General features: G+C 49.2%; 1 protein-coding gene across 6 annotated transcripts in view; it reads right to left on the reverse strand.

Annotated features, from left to right (window-relative positions):
* The window catches only part of CAMK1D (calcium/calmodulin dependent protein kinase ID), a 393,502-nt gene extending 381,403 nt beyond the window's left edge, over positions 1-12,099 (reverse strand). For 2 of the 6 annotated variants that reach the window (XM_036908125.2, XM_036908129.2), the window contains exon 1: positions 11,727-12,098. In XM_036908125.2, coding sequence (XP_036764020.2) covers positions 11,727-11,818 — 92 coding nt within the window. In that variant the 5' untranslated portion in view covers positions 11,819-12,098. Of the gene's footprint in view, positions 1-11,726 lie in introns of all 6 variants that reach the window. The other 4 variants (XM_057498201.1, XM_036908130.2, XM_036908128.2 and 1 more) reach the window with 3 other exon arrangements.
* Positions 12,100-14,130: the final 2,031 nt, after the last annotated feature.

Raw genomic sequence — 14,130 nt, forward strand, 5'->3', positions numbered from 1 at the left:
CCCAAACTCCAACTTCTGGAGAGCTTGTGAAGGACACCCAGTTCTTAGGACCATCAGGGTTAAGCGAGCTTTTTGGAGATCCCTGCATCTACCCAGACCACTTCTGCAGTCCCTGGATGAGTTTACACCTAGGTGATATGCATTCAAGAATTCCTACAAGAGAGGACAGCTGCCAGGAACACCAAGGGTAGAGGGAGAGCGACCACAAGCCACTGGATCTGAAGACTCAGAGGCTGAACTGTCCATGTAAACATTAGGACACTGCCTGGGAGCCTAGCCAGCCAAGGCAGGTCCTTCCACAGATAGGGGGGACAGCACCCCCTCACAAACAGAAACTCAAAAAGATGATGAAAATTGCTCAAGGTCTCACAGCTCATAAGTGGCACAACAGGACTTGAACTTCCTTAATCTGATCAAAGCCAGCACTCCTTTTACTCCTTACCCATTCAATACTGAACATTCATAAGACACGTGGGTGTCGCATCTGAGCCAGGTGCTGCCCATGTGTGCCGCGGGCTCTGCCAGCATGCAGGAAAGCCCCCACACAGGCCATGGCACAGGGACCTCCTAACTGGGGTCTTTGCCAGCAAGACCCTGCAGGGGGCACAGGAGCCCACACAGCACCCAGTCTCTGAATGCGGCTCTCTCACTGACTCAGGGACACGGCCTGGAAGCAGAGCTCAGCAGGAAGAATGCACATCTAGGGAGCAAAGGCACCCACTGCTCATGGCTCCAAATCCTCTCTGGAGCCAAACACATCCTCAGAGCTTGTTTTACACCTACAGAGTGAATCCCAAAAGCACAGAGACGTAGATACCGTAGCTGAAACAGGAAAACTCTACGAAGGACAGTAGAGATGATGGTGGGACAGTGCCTCCCAATGATCATTGTCATCACCATTAGGGATAAAATGACAACAGGAAGAGGCCTCGCCAAAAAAATGACAGTAGAACATTCTTGGGGTGAAAGGGTTTATTACCAGCTTGTTCTCCCACCAGTAGGTTGAGCACTAGCATCTCTGCCTCCGCCCAGAGCCCTGGGCCGCGCTCTCTATATAGGGCAGTAATAGCTTATTGCCTATGGGTGTGGAAGCAGTAGCCTAGCAACGGGCCAGTTACATCATCAAGTGGTTTAAGTTCAATGAGGATCCCAGCCATAGGAAACCTAACATCCCCACAAGTGTGCATGATATAACATTATGAGAAAGGAATATTTTTAAAGGTATAATCTTCATGATGTAATAATATCTTCTATTTGTATAAGACCTCACTGTGTATACTTTTATCTCGTTCAGGACTTAAAACAGGTCTGCAATGTAAGCAGGTAATTCAGGTATAATTTTCACCCTTATCAAATAAGGTACTCATGATGCAGAGCGGTTAATACCATGATTCCACAGTTCCTAAATAACAGAGCTAGGGCTAAACTCAGATCTCCTGGCCTCTCCTTCCTTCAGAGGTATGCCGGAGTCATCTCTTACCAGCTCCCAAGAGCCTGATTCAAGAATTTTGTAGGTTGTCAAGCCATGGAGAGTTTGAAATTGTTCCAGGTGAGAATATTTACACCACAAAATGAGCAACTGTCACAAATCAGAGCTGGTTTACCAGCACACAACGGATTTCAGGTGTCTCCTTACTTTACCTTAATACAGCCACAGAAGGGGGAAGTGTTTTCTTTAGTCAGTGGGTATTTGCTGTTTCCACTAACTGGCTTGTATGCAGTATGACTAAGGAGATAGAGCACTGACTTAGGAGTCAGAAGACTCTTCAGTCTCCACCTGCCACTGGGCAATCTTTTTGCCTGAGTCACTGAACCTCTCTGAACCTCCTTTTTTTATTTGTAAAATGAGGGCAATAATTGCTGCCCACAGGGTTATTCTAAGACTCAGAAGAATCATGTAGGTAAAAACATTTCGCAAACTGCAAAACGCCACACTTTAAAAATACACAGTATGGTGATGTCACAAAAAATTAAGCATAAAATTACTGTACGGTCCAGCAATTCTACTTCTGGCTATATATACCCATAAAAACTGAAAGCAGGGAATCGAAGAGATATGTGTGCACCCATGTTCATATGGCATTAGTCACAACAGCCACAAGGTGCAAGTACCTCCAAGTGTCCATCGACAGATGAATGGCTAAACACAACATGGTATAGTCATACAGTGGAATATAATTCTTCCTTAAAGAGGAAGGAGAAAAAAGAAAAGGATATTCTGACACATGCTACTATGTGGAAAAACCTCAAAGACATTATCTTAAGGAAGCCAGTCCCAAAAAGACAATCTTTTATGATTCCACAGCACATTCACAGGCATAGAAAATAGAATGGTGGCTGCCAGGGCCTTGAGGGCCAGGGGAATGGGGAACTAGTGTTTCATGAGGACAGACTTTCAGCTTGGGAAGATGACAAGGCTCTAGAGTTGGATGGTGGTGATGGCTACATGCCAGTCAGAATGAACTTAATACCACTGAACTGGTTAAGATAGTAACTGTTACGTTAGGGACTTTTTACCACAATTTAAAAAACACAAATATGAAGTCTTGTTATTATATCCCAGTTGTAGAAGCCAAAAGGGTCACAGTAAGCAAACACAGTTTTGCTTCAGTTTTATCAGTACTAGGACCACCAACTCCATTTGTACAGACCATGTTCACACAGGCAGAAGGACCCAGGCCCTCTTTTACATAACACCAGATACAGACTGTCCTTAACTTTTAAACATGGTCTACTCCAAAAGTTCATTTCAGCTTGTTGTTGTTTTTATTCAGGCATATTCTCTCAAAGAGGCAAAATTTTAAATCGCACTTAGCACCTGCTCAGGCCTAGAGAAACCACGGAGTCCCAACATGGCTGAATTAGAGAGCTAACCGTCCTGGGGGGCAGTGAGGCATAGCAGAGGCATGCAGTGTCTTCCCTCCCGGGCGCAGGGTGGTCACCGTTGAGGTCAGTCAGCCTGGAGTCCTTCTCCTCATGTCAGCCCTCAAATGCCCATTTGAGCCACCTCAGGTCCCCCAAAGTTCCAAGACCACAATTACCTGTTTTCCCCTGTCTTTCATTCAGATGCTAATTCTTTGCAGTGAAGCCATTGGACACAAAGTACTCTCTTTAAAATCACTTACATGAAAAATGATGGTCCTCAACCTATTTCAAGGTTTTCCTATCTCCTGGTGTTTTAAGGCAAATCTCAAGCACCATTTTTATCAAGATTAAAGAAGTATCACCTCTATCTGGGAAGATCCCTGAGGACAGGGAGCCTGACCCCTGCCTGGGGCTACTGCTGCCGGCAGTCCTCCAGGAAACCATCCCTTCTGCGCCTCCCAGGTTCTCTCTTCTTTCCATCCATGAGTTGTTTACAGTTACAAAGGTTTTTGAGTGTTTTGGTTTTGGGTTTTTCCACACAATGCTGTGGATCTTTGTAGAGGAGAACAGAGTTGGGTGAGGGGGCAAAAAAGAGGGTCACCTGAAAATCAGACTGTCTAGGTTTTACTGAATACATTTAAGATTCCATTTATGGCAGCGAATCCAATTTGGTATAAAAGCAATTTCAGTGATGAGTGTCACGGTCACGAAAGACAGAGAGGTCCTCTCAAGGTAGAAACATCGACTGCTTGCAGTTTGGGAGCCTTCTCTTCCACTGCCCACCCTGTTATAAAGGTCCTGGTAAGCTGTGACCCCAGACCTTGTTTGGCCATCAAAAGGGCCAACATGGAGAAATCAAGACAAGGGATAGGGCCCAACTCAGGCATCAGCATCCCAACGGTCATTCCTACATCCTGTGACCCAGGAAATTAAGCTTTTGAGATTTTCCCCCACACCCTATCCAACAATCCCTATTAGGATATTTTTACATAAATTGTCAAACATGTCTATGTGGTATACATACAAACCTGCTGCCATTTTAAACTGCCCCAACATTTTCACATCAATTTAGCACCTACAGATTTTCAACTATCACACTGCTTGATATTTTGTAATATTGCAGGTAAGTTACGTAGTCCTCAAATCAAAACTCTACTTTCAATAGGAAATAAAGGGGAAACACTGAAGCAATTCTCAGAAAGGAGAAGCATGCCTAAGCTGAAGTAGGGCCAGAGCAGCACAAGACCCATGCATTGTGTAAGAAGGCAGAGCCTCCAGTCATAAGGGACTCCTGTACAAGCTGATACAGATAGGGACACGTTAAAAAAAACAGCTACCACCAGCTCAGGGTGTAGGGAGAGGCTCAGAGAGACAAGGCTGCTGAGACTGCCAGGGGAAGGGAGGAACCTGTGACACAGAACCACCAGGTCACTCCAGCACCAGGAGCTGGCCAGGGATGTTTCAGGCCGAGTCTCTCGGTTCATGCCAGCACTACGTGAACTGATCACCTCCTGCGAGGAGCCTGTGTTCTGGAGCAATGGACCTTCCAAATCTGCACAGGTGGCCTCTGAGGAGCTAGGCCCACAGGTTCTAGTGGGAGAGAACTCACATTTCCTGAGAAGACATTCACAGGCTGTGCATCCTACTAAGAATTTCCACATGCCCTTGTTTAATCCTTACTACAGCCTGAGATGAGGGTACTAGTCGTATCCTGTCTTACAGATGAGAACATGAGGCTGAGAATGGCAAAGTAATTTCCCCAAGGCCGTACAGTTAGGAAGCAGAGGACCAGGATGTGTGCTCATGTTCACATGGCCTCAGAGCCTACTGTCTTAGTTGCTCACCCCTGTGCTGGGCAGTACAACCAGCAATTGTTCTTCCATGGCCAATGGATGACTTATTGATTGTTTCTTAAGTCAACATTGAGGGGATGTGAAATATGCACCATTCTGTGTATCTGCGACAAGAGTTCCCAAAAATCAACTTCCAACAGATGCCGACACGTTCTTCCCCATGGTACTGGCCCTGAATATCCACAGGTAGTCAGCCTTAACGACAGCTGCTCAAGGCAACTTGAAATGATGACAGTTACTATTTACTCAATCCTAATTATGTGCCAGGCACCTCATATACGTCATTGCATCCTTATGAGAATCCCATGAGGCAGCAACTTCCAACTCCGTCTTCACTCGGATTAAGGCACCTCTCCAGAGGCAAACAGCTATGAATGGTTGTGCTGGAACGATCTTTCCATTTTGGTCCATGGTCTCAGCAAATATACTCTCTGAAAGGCTTCCCCTCATGTTTTGGTGTTAACCAAAAGACAGAATCCCTCTGTTTCTGAATCTTGCTGAAATACCAAGAAAAACAGCACAAGACACAAAGCTGATCGCTGGAGACATGGAATGAACTTGGCCCATGGAGTCTATTTGGAGAAGACCCTTGGTCTGAGTGAAGCCTGAATAAATCCATACACTGCATAATAAAAGTTTAATCAAGGGGGATTGAACAGAAAAGTGGCCCAAGGAGAAAGTGCTCGCCTGCACCAAAGAAGTCAAAGCAGTGAGACCAACAGGAACTGAGAAAGAGGATCGTGATGGCATCTTTCCCCAGGCCCCCACATCCTTTGCATTAGCTACAAACACAGTGGTTTGACTGTCTTGAGTCAGAAAGACCCTGGAGTCAACTGAGTAGGGTGGCAGGCCTCCTGTTGGCCACCACGAGCAGTTCCTTCTTCTATTAAATAAATGTGTCCCAGGCTCCCAGGTTCCTGTGAAACCTGGTACAGATGGGAGGCATGAGGTCCGAGGGTCAAAAGTTGACCGACAATGTGACAATCCCCCTCTGGACATGCCTAAACCCTCCTCCCAGAGAGGACAGGAGGAAGAGAGGGATTCATGGGGATTTAAGGAGATTTGTTTGGGGAAAGGAAAGATTAAAGGGATTTACAGAGAACCAGACAAAGAAAAACTCAACAAATTAACCCCTCAAATCCTCCCCTGAGAGGACACAACTACTCACCTGCCAAGCCTAATTACCGTGCATCCACTGGCCCAAGTCTGAACCAGAAATTTGCACTAGAGACACAGTCCTCATCAGTCCCTGTGGGACTGAGCTCTACCCCAAAGTGCACTTCCCGAGGTCCCACTCTACTAATTAATCAGGACACTAGAGTTTACCTTTTTTTCAGCCAAGAGAAATGTGTGGCCTTTCCTCTCCAAATATAAACATCCTATCAGAGGAAAGAGGAGCAAGAGTGCTCATGTTTATTACGTTTCACAGTTTACTCCCCAATCAGGTGGGAGAGTTAGAAGTTACAGGCCCACCCTTCACAGCGATCTAGCTCTTCCTATCTGTAATTCCAAAGACAAACTCAGCATTTTCACAAGCAGGTCTTCCAGCTGCTAAAATGTCCAGCCTGTTATGACTTTCCCTCTGGGACAGAGGAGGGAATAATTCAAAAGCCCTTTCCAAGCTTGAAAGGAAGGAGATTCGCCTTCAAATGCAGAGTCCCTCACAAACGAGTCCAGAAGCCCACAGGACATGAGCTGACCCGTTATTTAAACTGTCTCCAAAAGCTTGCCAGAGCATGGATGGCCCTGCTGTGCCAACAGAGCAGGTGCTCAGAAAATCCTAAGAAAAACTGACCCAAACCACCAAATCCCACCACTCTTCCAACCCAAAATCCTCAGAGCGCCTCAGACCCACATTCAATCTGACAACAATTCTTAATCAGCTTTCCCTTCCAAAATCACCCCAAATCCAATCCCTCTCAGCCCCTCCAGAGCCATGCCCACTCTCTCACCTGGATCTCTGCACTGGCCTGTCTTCTTTCTGCTCCTGCCCTGGCACTCACCTTGCACTCCGCACACAGCAACAAAGCCATGTTGGACACACCGAGTCAGACCAAGGGACTCCTCTGTTCACAACCTGCCATGGTTCTCCACTTCTCTTCAGGCAAAGGTGAAGTCTTCACTATGGCCTGCAAGGCCCCCATGAGCTCTGACCTCCACCTTGCCTCCATCTTCCTTGCCCCACACCTGTCTCACCTGACTCCCCACCTCCTCCCTTGACCATTCAGTTCCAGCCACACCCACCTCAGGCCTCTTACGAATTTATATCATGCCTCAAAACAGGGGTCTGAGAGAAGCAAACTAACAAATACTGCAGCTGGGATGCCCTCTGTAGGAAATAGGTAGCTCCCACCCCTGTTTTCCTCTGGGTAATATTTTTTCAAATGCTTCTCCCAGACTCTAAAATTCTGAGGATGAATCCCAGAATATAAGTTGACCATTAAGCAACATGGGTTTTAACTGCACTGGCCTACTTACATGTGGATTTTTTCAATAAATATATTGGAAAAGTTTTTTGATTTGTGATCATTTGAAAAGACATTTTCTTTTCTCTATATTACTTTATTGTAAGAACACAGTATATAATACATATAACATAGAAAATGTGTGTTAATCGGCTGTTTATGTTATCAGTAAGGCTTCTGGTCAACAGTAGGCTACCACTAACTTCTGAGAGAGTCAAAGTTCTACATCAATTTTCAATGGTGTGGGGAGTCAGCACCCCAATCCCCACATTGGTCAGGGGTCAGCTGTAATATTAAATCACCCAAACATGCAAACCCCCTCAAGTAGCTTTGCGTCCCTGCCCTGCCATACATGCATACATCCCAAAAAAGAACAGCTGAGTCTGTTTTCCACCTAATCTTCCAGATAAATCACTCATCTGTGTCCTCAATAGGTGAATTTATTGGGCAATTTTGGAGTAAGGAGTGTCAGTTTGATCCTAGTGGGAAAACACAATGCTCGTCCCACAGAAATTTTTGTTTATCCTCTTCCTAAAGCGGCGCCCAGCAGATACTCATTAAAGGCAAAGAGAACACACTATTGCTACTGATATTAAATGGAGTAAGACTCCCTGTCCTGAGCTATTTCACTTTGCTACGAGCATGGGCATAAAAATGTCCCTCCAAACAGCAATGAGCCTCACAGAGGAAGCTCCTGAAGAACAGCAGCCAGCACCTTCCTTGTCCAGGTGAGCCATAAACTCTGAGAGTTGTAAGATCTTGTCTTCCCCTCCTTCCTGATTTTAGAGATGAGGAAGCTGAGACAGGGAGATGTGGTAGACAAATGGCCAAGCAGTCCACAGGCCATATAACCCATTGGTAGCTGAATCAGACCTGCAACCTAGGCTCAAATCCTCGACAATGTCCAGTCCAGTCCCCTACAGGCAGCAACTACTTCACATCAAATGATCAGTCTATAAGAAAACCATGTATTCATGCTCTGCAGAGATGAAGATCGGTTTTCTAGGACATGCCAATTCCTATACACCAGGGGAAATGAGGGAGATTGGAAGAACCATGCTGTTTCATGCCGAGTATTAAGGCCACCTCTGTTCAGTTGCCTTTCACGGCTAGTGACTTCCATGAGTCTCGGGTACTTCCTGGACACCATACCAAAGCTTTCTTCTTTCCATCTGTATACTTCTCCAACTGGCGTATTTTCCTTTTGTTTCCGAAGTAGTTGAAGTGTCTACAGGAGAGATGGCCTGAATGTCCTCAGCAAATACACCGACAGAAATGTTTACCACTCCTAATTTGTTGTTACACAACATTTATTTGCTCTCACAGTGTGCCAAGGATCTGAAAACATGTCGTTGATTAATAAATAGTAATTAAGCCTTACCACCTTCCTCAGAGACAGGGTTAGGAGCTGGGATTTCCTTTCAAAGGAAGCTACACTGGGACCCACAGGCTCAGAGTTCTTCCTGAGGCCTGACTCAGACAGAGCACATCAGCTAACCCGGCCTGAGCCACAAACCCAGGTCCTTCCCCTGTGCAGTCTTGTCTCCCTCCACCTCATTTCCCTCCCTCTTGGACCGGCCTTCACTCCCACTGGGCCCTGTCCCCCAGCAAAATCTATGACCCACCAACCAGCTGGCTTGACCCTTTAGCTTCCACAGTGTTCTTTTCTGCACAGAAAGGTACCTGGACCAGGCAGCCAGATATCAGATCACCAAGTCTGGCAAAGTGAATACTCCTTAGGACTTCACCATACTTGATTTTAAAAGCACTTTCACACTGTAAATTGACAGTCTGCCTTCTAGGATCTTGAGGGCATATGGTGAAGGTGTAACAAAATGACAGCACCTGCAGAGTACCTTGGAAATGAATTCCAATCCTAATTGTTAATCATGACTTATGCTAGGTTTCATTATAAACAAGGCAAGAGGCTGAACAGACTGGAAGTAACCTCCCTCTTTAGACTCAGACCAAGGTCGCTGGACTTGGCCCAGGGTGAAACAGACGCCCTGAACTTCAGACCACTTCTAGAAAACAGTGTTGATAATCCAATTGAGATGTTACATATTTAGATGACAGGTTACCTCACAATTAGGTTTTCTTTACATTAATATTCAAATTAGCTTTCCAAATACTAAAGGTAAATCGAATTACTATTAAACATTTGCTGTTACATAATCCACAAAGTGGCTCCAACCCCTCCTTCCCATGGATAATCATGAGTTGTTCTGTCTTGATTCAAGTATCTGCTCCACCACTTAGTAATTAGTCATCTTTGGCAGGTCACTTAATCTCTGTTGCCTCAGTTTTCCTATCTACCAATTGGGGATAACAGTAATTACCTACCTCATAAGGTTATTAAGAAAGTAAAATGAATTAAAATATGGAAGGCACTTAAAATAATACCTGATATTTATTTATTCATGTATAAAGTCATCTATGATAACTACCACTATTAAGTCATTGAGTAAAAAAACACTTTCCACCATTTTATTTCACTTTTCTAGAACCCCTGCCAGCACCTCGGGACCTCAGTGGGGAGTTTCTTTTCAAAGAATTGTTTCCAAGGCAGAAGGCAAAGCATGGGGACCCCAACAGAAACCCAGAGCCAAGTTCATGGGAACATAGCCAGAGTCCAAGAGGTTGTTCTACAAGAGCTCTACCACCTCTCTGGCATCAGAAGGCAATCCCCAGCCTTTTCAGAGGTGGAAAGCACCGCAGTCATCCCCAAGCAGCGCCTGTTACAGCAGAAGCCACTCAATCAAGCCACAGCTCACTGAGCTTCAGGAGCCTGGCCACTGCAGAGGTGCGGCTGCCAGTCCTCTCGGGGAGCAGGAGTCAGTTAGGGGAGACTGCATCCATCTGCCTGGAGGCTGCAGGCAGAGGAACCCCTGCAAGGAGCTCAGGTGGGGGTGTGCCCTGCAAGGCACAATTTTCACATGATTAGACTCCTCGTTCCCCAGTCGCCTCATCTGTAGTCACACAACCCATCTCAGAATGACAAGCAGGGCATGCTTCTGGTTTGTCTATAACTTGAGCATCTCAGCGTCACATCCCCACACTCACACCCAAATAAGCCTCAATGGCAATTTTCAAAAGTTTTGACCAAAACTCAACCTTAACTAGACATGCTGAGAGGCAACCCCCACACCCTTCTTGATTAAAAGGCTAAGCCCTTTCTGTTTTCATCCCAACAAAGACAGAAAGTTTATACCCACAGGTGCCCTCCCTGAAGCTCAGCACAACAGCCGGAAGACCCTGTTCTCACCCTTAGCAAGTCTGCTTCTCTGGGCATCATGCCCAGCTGGGAATACTACCTGCACAACTTCACTCTGGGGAACCCACTGAAGATATGGAGGTGGGGGCAAGGTAAAATGAATGAACAACTGCAGTGAACCCTGAGCACGGGGCAGAAGACAATCACGATTTGAAAATGTGGCTGTGGGAAAACAAACCAACCACAAAAATGAGTCAAGGGGGAAAAAGGAAGGCAGGAAAGGAAAAGCCTACTGATTCATCTTACCAAACACCTCCTCTGCCTCTGCCCCGCCTAATCAACACCTCCAGGAACCCCTGAAAAATGTTTAGTTCATATAGCACATGTGTGTGTGTGTGTGTGTGTGAATATACCTACTGACAGATACGGATCAACAACAGACATGAGGGGAGAAAATAACTTGAACTTCAGACTCACCCAGCAGTGCTTGGTTCTCTTTCACTATCAGCCTCCCTATTCTGAGCGCTCCAAAACAAAACAAACAAAAACCAACTCATGGGCAGAAAGCGAACAGCAGCTGAACTGAGCGGCACATGCCTGGAGCATTCATGCCATGACTTCTGATTATTTCTGCTTTCTTGAGACGCAGCCGCCAGCATCAGACTAAATACAGCCCTGAAGAGAAACCGCCTGTACAGACACTCACAGACCCTCCTCCCTTGGAGACTTACATCCTCGCGTGTGCGGCTGAGCCTCAGCGAAACAGACTTATGCTCAGGTAAGGCTCTGCCCACATGTGAGCCTGAACACTGCGAAATCCTTCTCCTCCATAATCGCGTAGCCATCCAAAGTCTTGCCTACACCTCCTACGCGCAGATACCAATTCTTAAGAATACATGACGGAAAAGCAGAAATGAGGATGCCCGAAGCCCGGTTTTCTCGGGACCACTTCTCTCATCCACACGGTGAGCCCATACACATGGTGAGTAAACGCACACAGCCAGTAAACAGAAATATCCACCATGCTCAGCCCCCAGTCACGCGTGGGGAGAAAGAAGTCGAGAGGGCGGCGGTGTCAGGGGAAGTGGACGTTCCCGCCGGCGACTGTGCCCCCTGAGCTCCCCCGCCCGGGGGCGATGCCCACCCGCGTCCGGGGGCGCAGAACCACACGCCGGGAGCACAGGGGGCTCCACAGAGCCGAGAATCAGACAATGAGGTCGCAGCGAGCCCCGGGTTCTGGCCGCGGTGACGGCGGCAGCGGCGGCACGAGCCGCCTAGGCACCCGCGGCCGCGGCCACCTCCGCCGTCTTGTCCCCGGCCCCCACTTACGTTCCGAGGGTCTCCTTGAACTCGAAGATTTTCTTGATGTCTTCAGCTTGCTTTTTCCAGGAGGAGCTGCTCTCGCCGTTCTCCCGGGCCATGGCAGACGAGGGCGGGGGGCAACGACCTGAGCGGCAGGGGCGCGTGGGGTCGACAGGGCGCGGGCGGCGGCGAGTCCCGGAGAGCCGGGGCGGGCGGGCGGCGATGCTCGGCCCCGGCGCCGGCGGAGACTTTGGGCTGCGGCAGAGCTTCCTCTTCGGCAGTTTCCTCTTTCACTCTCGCCGCCGCTGCAGTCGCTCGCTGCCTAGCTTTTCTTTCTGCTGGTCTCGGGCACAGACTTCCTGCCGCCGTCGCTCGCCGGCTCCTTTACCGCCGCTGCCAGCCTCACTTTCTGCTACTTTCTTGCCTCCCCAGCTGCCTCCTCTCCGCCCGCCCAGCTCCCTCCCCTCCCGCTCCTCCTCCTCCTCCTCCCCACCACTCGGGCTCCCCGCCCTCCGCGTGCGCCCCGGCCGCCTCTCCGCCTCCCGTGCTGCTGCCTTCGGGGATGTCCTGCTCCCGGGAGCGCCGTGCCCCCAATGCGGGGGCGCCGCCTTCGGCCGCCCGGCCCCGCTCCCCGCCGCCGCGCGCGCCCTGGAGCCGGGCGAGGGCAGGTGCGGAGGACGCGGGCAGGTGTGGAGCGTCGGGCGCTCGGGAGGCACCTAGCCTCTTGGCTGAGTTCTTAATTCTGCAAAGTCAAGTGGGGGGGCGTGAGGGCTTTCCTCCCAGGAGGCGGGAGGGGGCGCCTCTGCGTTGCGCTTGGCAGCGACGGGGGCGGGGGCGCCTTCCCTGCGCTCCCGGGACAGAGGCCCCTCACGTCCCCGCGCCGCGCCGCACGGCCGAGGGCTGGTTGTTATGGCGACGGGAGGCGGCGGCGAGGCTGCAGGCGGAGGTGGGCGTTGACTCGGCCACGCGGCGCCGGCCAGCGTTGCGCTCCCCGCGCCGGTTGGTTCCTCCCGACTCGGCGACTGGAGCTAATTCGCATTGCACCAAAATCGGCGCTCGCGTCAAACTGGCGGGGGAGGGGGGCCTCGGGGCCGGAGACGCGCAGGACGTGCCAGGCGTTGCCTCGCGTTCCCTTTGGGAGCTGAGCTCCGGGGTGACTGGGCGGCCGGGCGGCCGGTGGATTCGAGCACAGCCCGGGCCAGCTTCGCTCCTGCTCCGCCCCACCTGGTGTCTCCCTCTCTCCCCCGCGGAAACCCAGGGACTTGCTGGAAAGTGGACGTCAGCCCCCCCCACACACATCCTTCTCGAAAGGAGAGCTGCGCTCACTTAGCCCCACCCGCGGCGGGCTTGGCTTGCGCAGGGTCCAGCGTATACCTGGAAACATCCTTTACCACAGGCTGGAGAAACGAGCCCGGAGTTGCCCCTGCCGCCCATCCCGGAGTGCACTTCGCCCACCCCTCTCCATCTCCACCTGTCAGAGGGATCTGCGTCCCCAACCTACAGGGACTATATCTTGTTCTGAAATTTTGTAGTTTTATTTGTATCAAAACTATCGCACCCTTAGGGCCCCTGAGTTGAATAAACAGCCCTCTCTTGATTGGTGACACCTGTCCCATTTTCCCAGGACTGTTCCAATCTCACAGTTAAAGGGGAAAAAATATATATTCTACTTCCTCAAAAGGAAACTTCATTCTGACTTTTTCTTTGTCCTTCTGACAAGCTGGATGCAGGCCCAGCCCACTGCTCTCAGGAAGCAGTCTGGACCCCGTGCCCGCCCCTCACCCTTTCCCTGATACTAAAGAGATCAGGAGATAACTTGGCTTGGGCTTCGCCCCACCCCTGCCTGCTGGTGTCCGTCATTCAGGGCTGTTGGCTTAAGGCTCTCCTTAAGGAAAGCAGATAGCGGGTTACTTGGCTAAATGCACAGGCTACATGACAATCCAAGATTACTTAAGGAAACTCAAAAAAGCGGCACATCACCTAAGTGAAAGGCAAATAGCACCCCCTTCTATAAGATGTATCTGAAGCGTTATAATACCTTTAATTTGTGTCAAAGTTTAGGTAATATGAAGAGTAGGGACCAGGCAGAACTAAGATCCAGTTGACAGGCTCCCATGTCCCAGCCTAAGCTTCTCTTTCCTCCGGCTTTCCTTCCTCCTACTCCTTCTCTTCCTTATCCAGTTCTTTCCTCTCCCTCTATTTCATCCTTGCTCCTTTCCTAAGGATCAGCTTCCAGAGCTCACAAAAACAGTTCTTGCTCAGCTTTTGTCCCTGTAACTAAAAACGTCCTGATGTACACTCTCTCCTCTTCTTTATCAAAAGGAAGCAGTTTTCCAAGAACAGCAAAGAAGGGAAAGCAGGCAGAGAGTTGCCCCTGGCTCTCTAGTTGTGGCTTTACCTACCAACCTATGAGGTCCATGAGGGCAAGGAA

The sequence above is a fragment of the Manis pentadactyla genome, chromosome 3 (assembly GCF_030020395.1).
Source record: "Manis pentadactyla isolate mManPen7 chromosome 3, mManPen7.hap1, whole genome shotgun sequence".
NCBI classification, from domain to species: Eukaryota; Metazoa; Chordata; class Mammalia; order Pholidota; family Manidae; genus Manis; species Manis pentadactyla.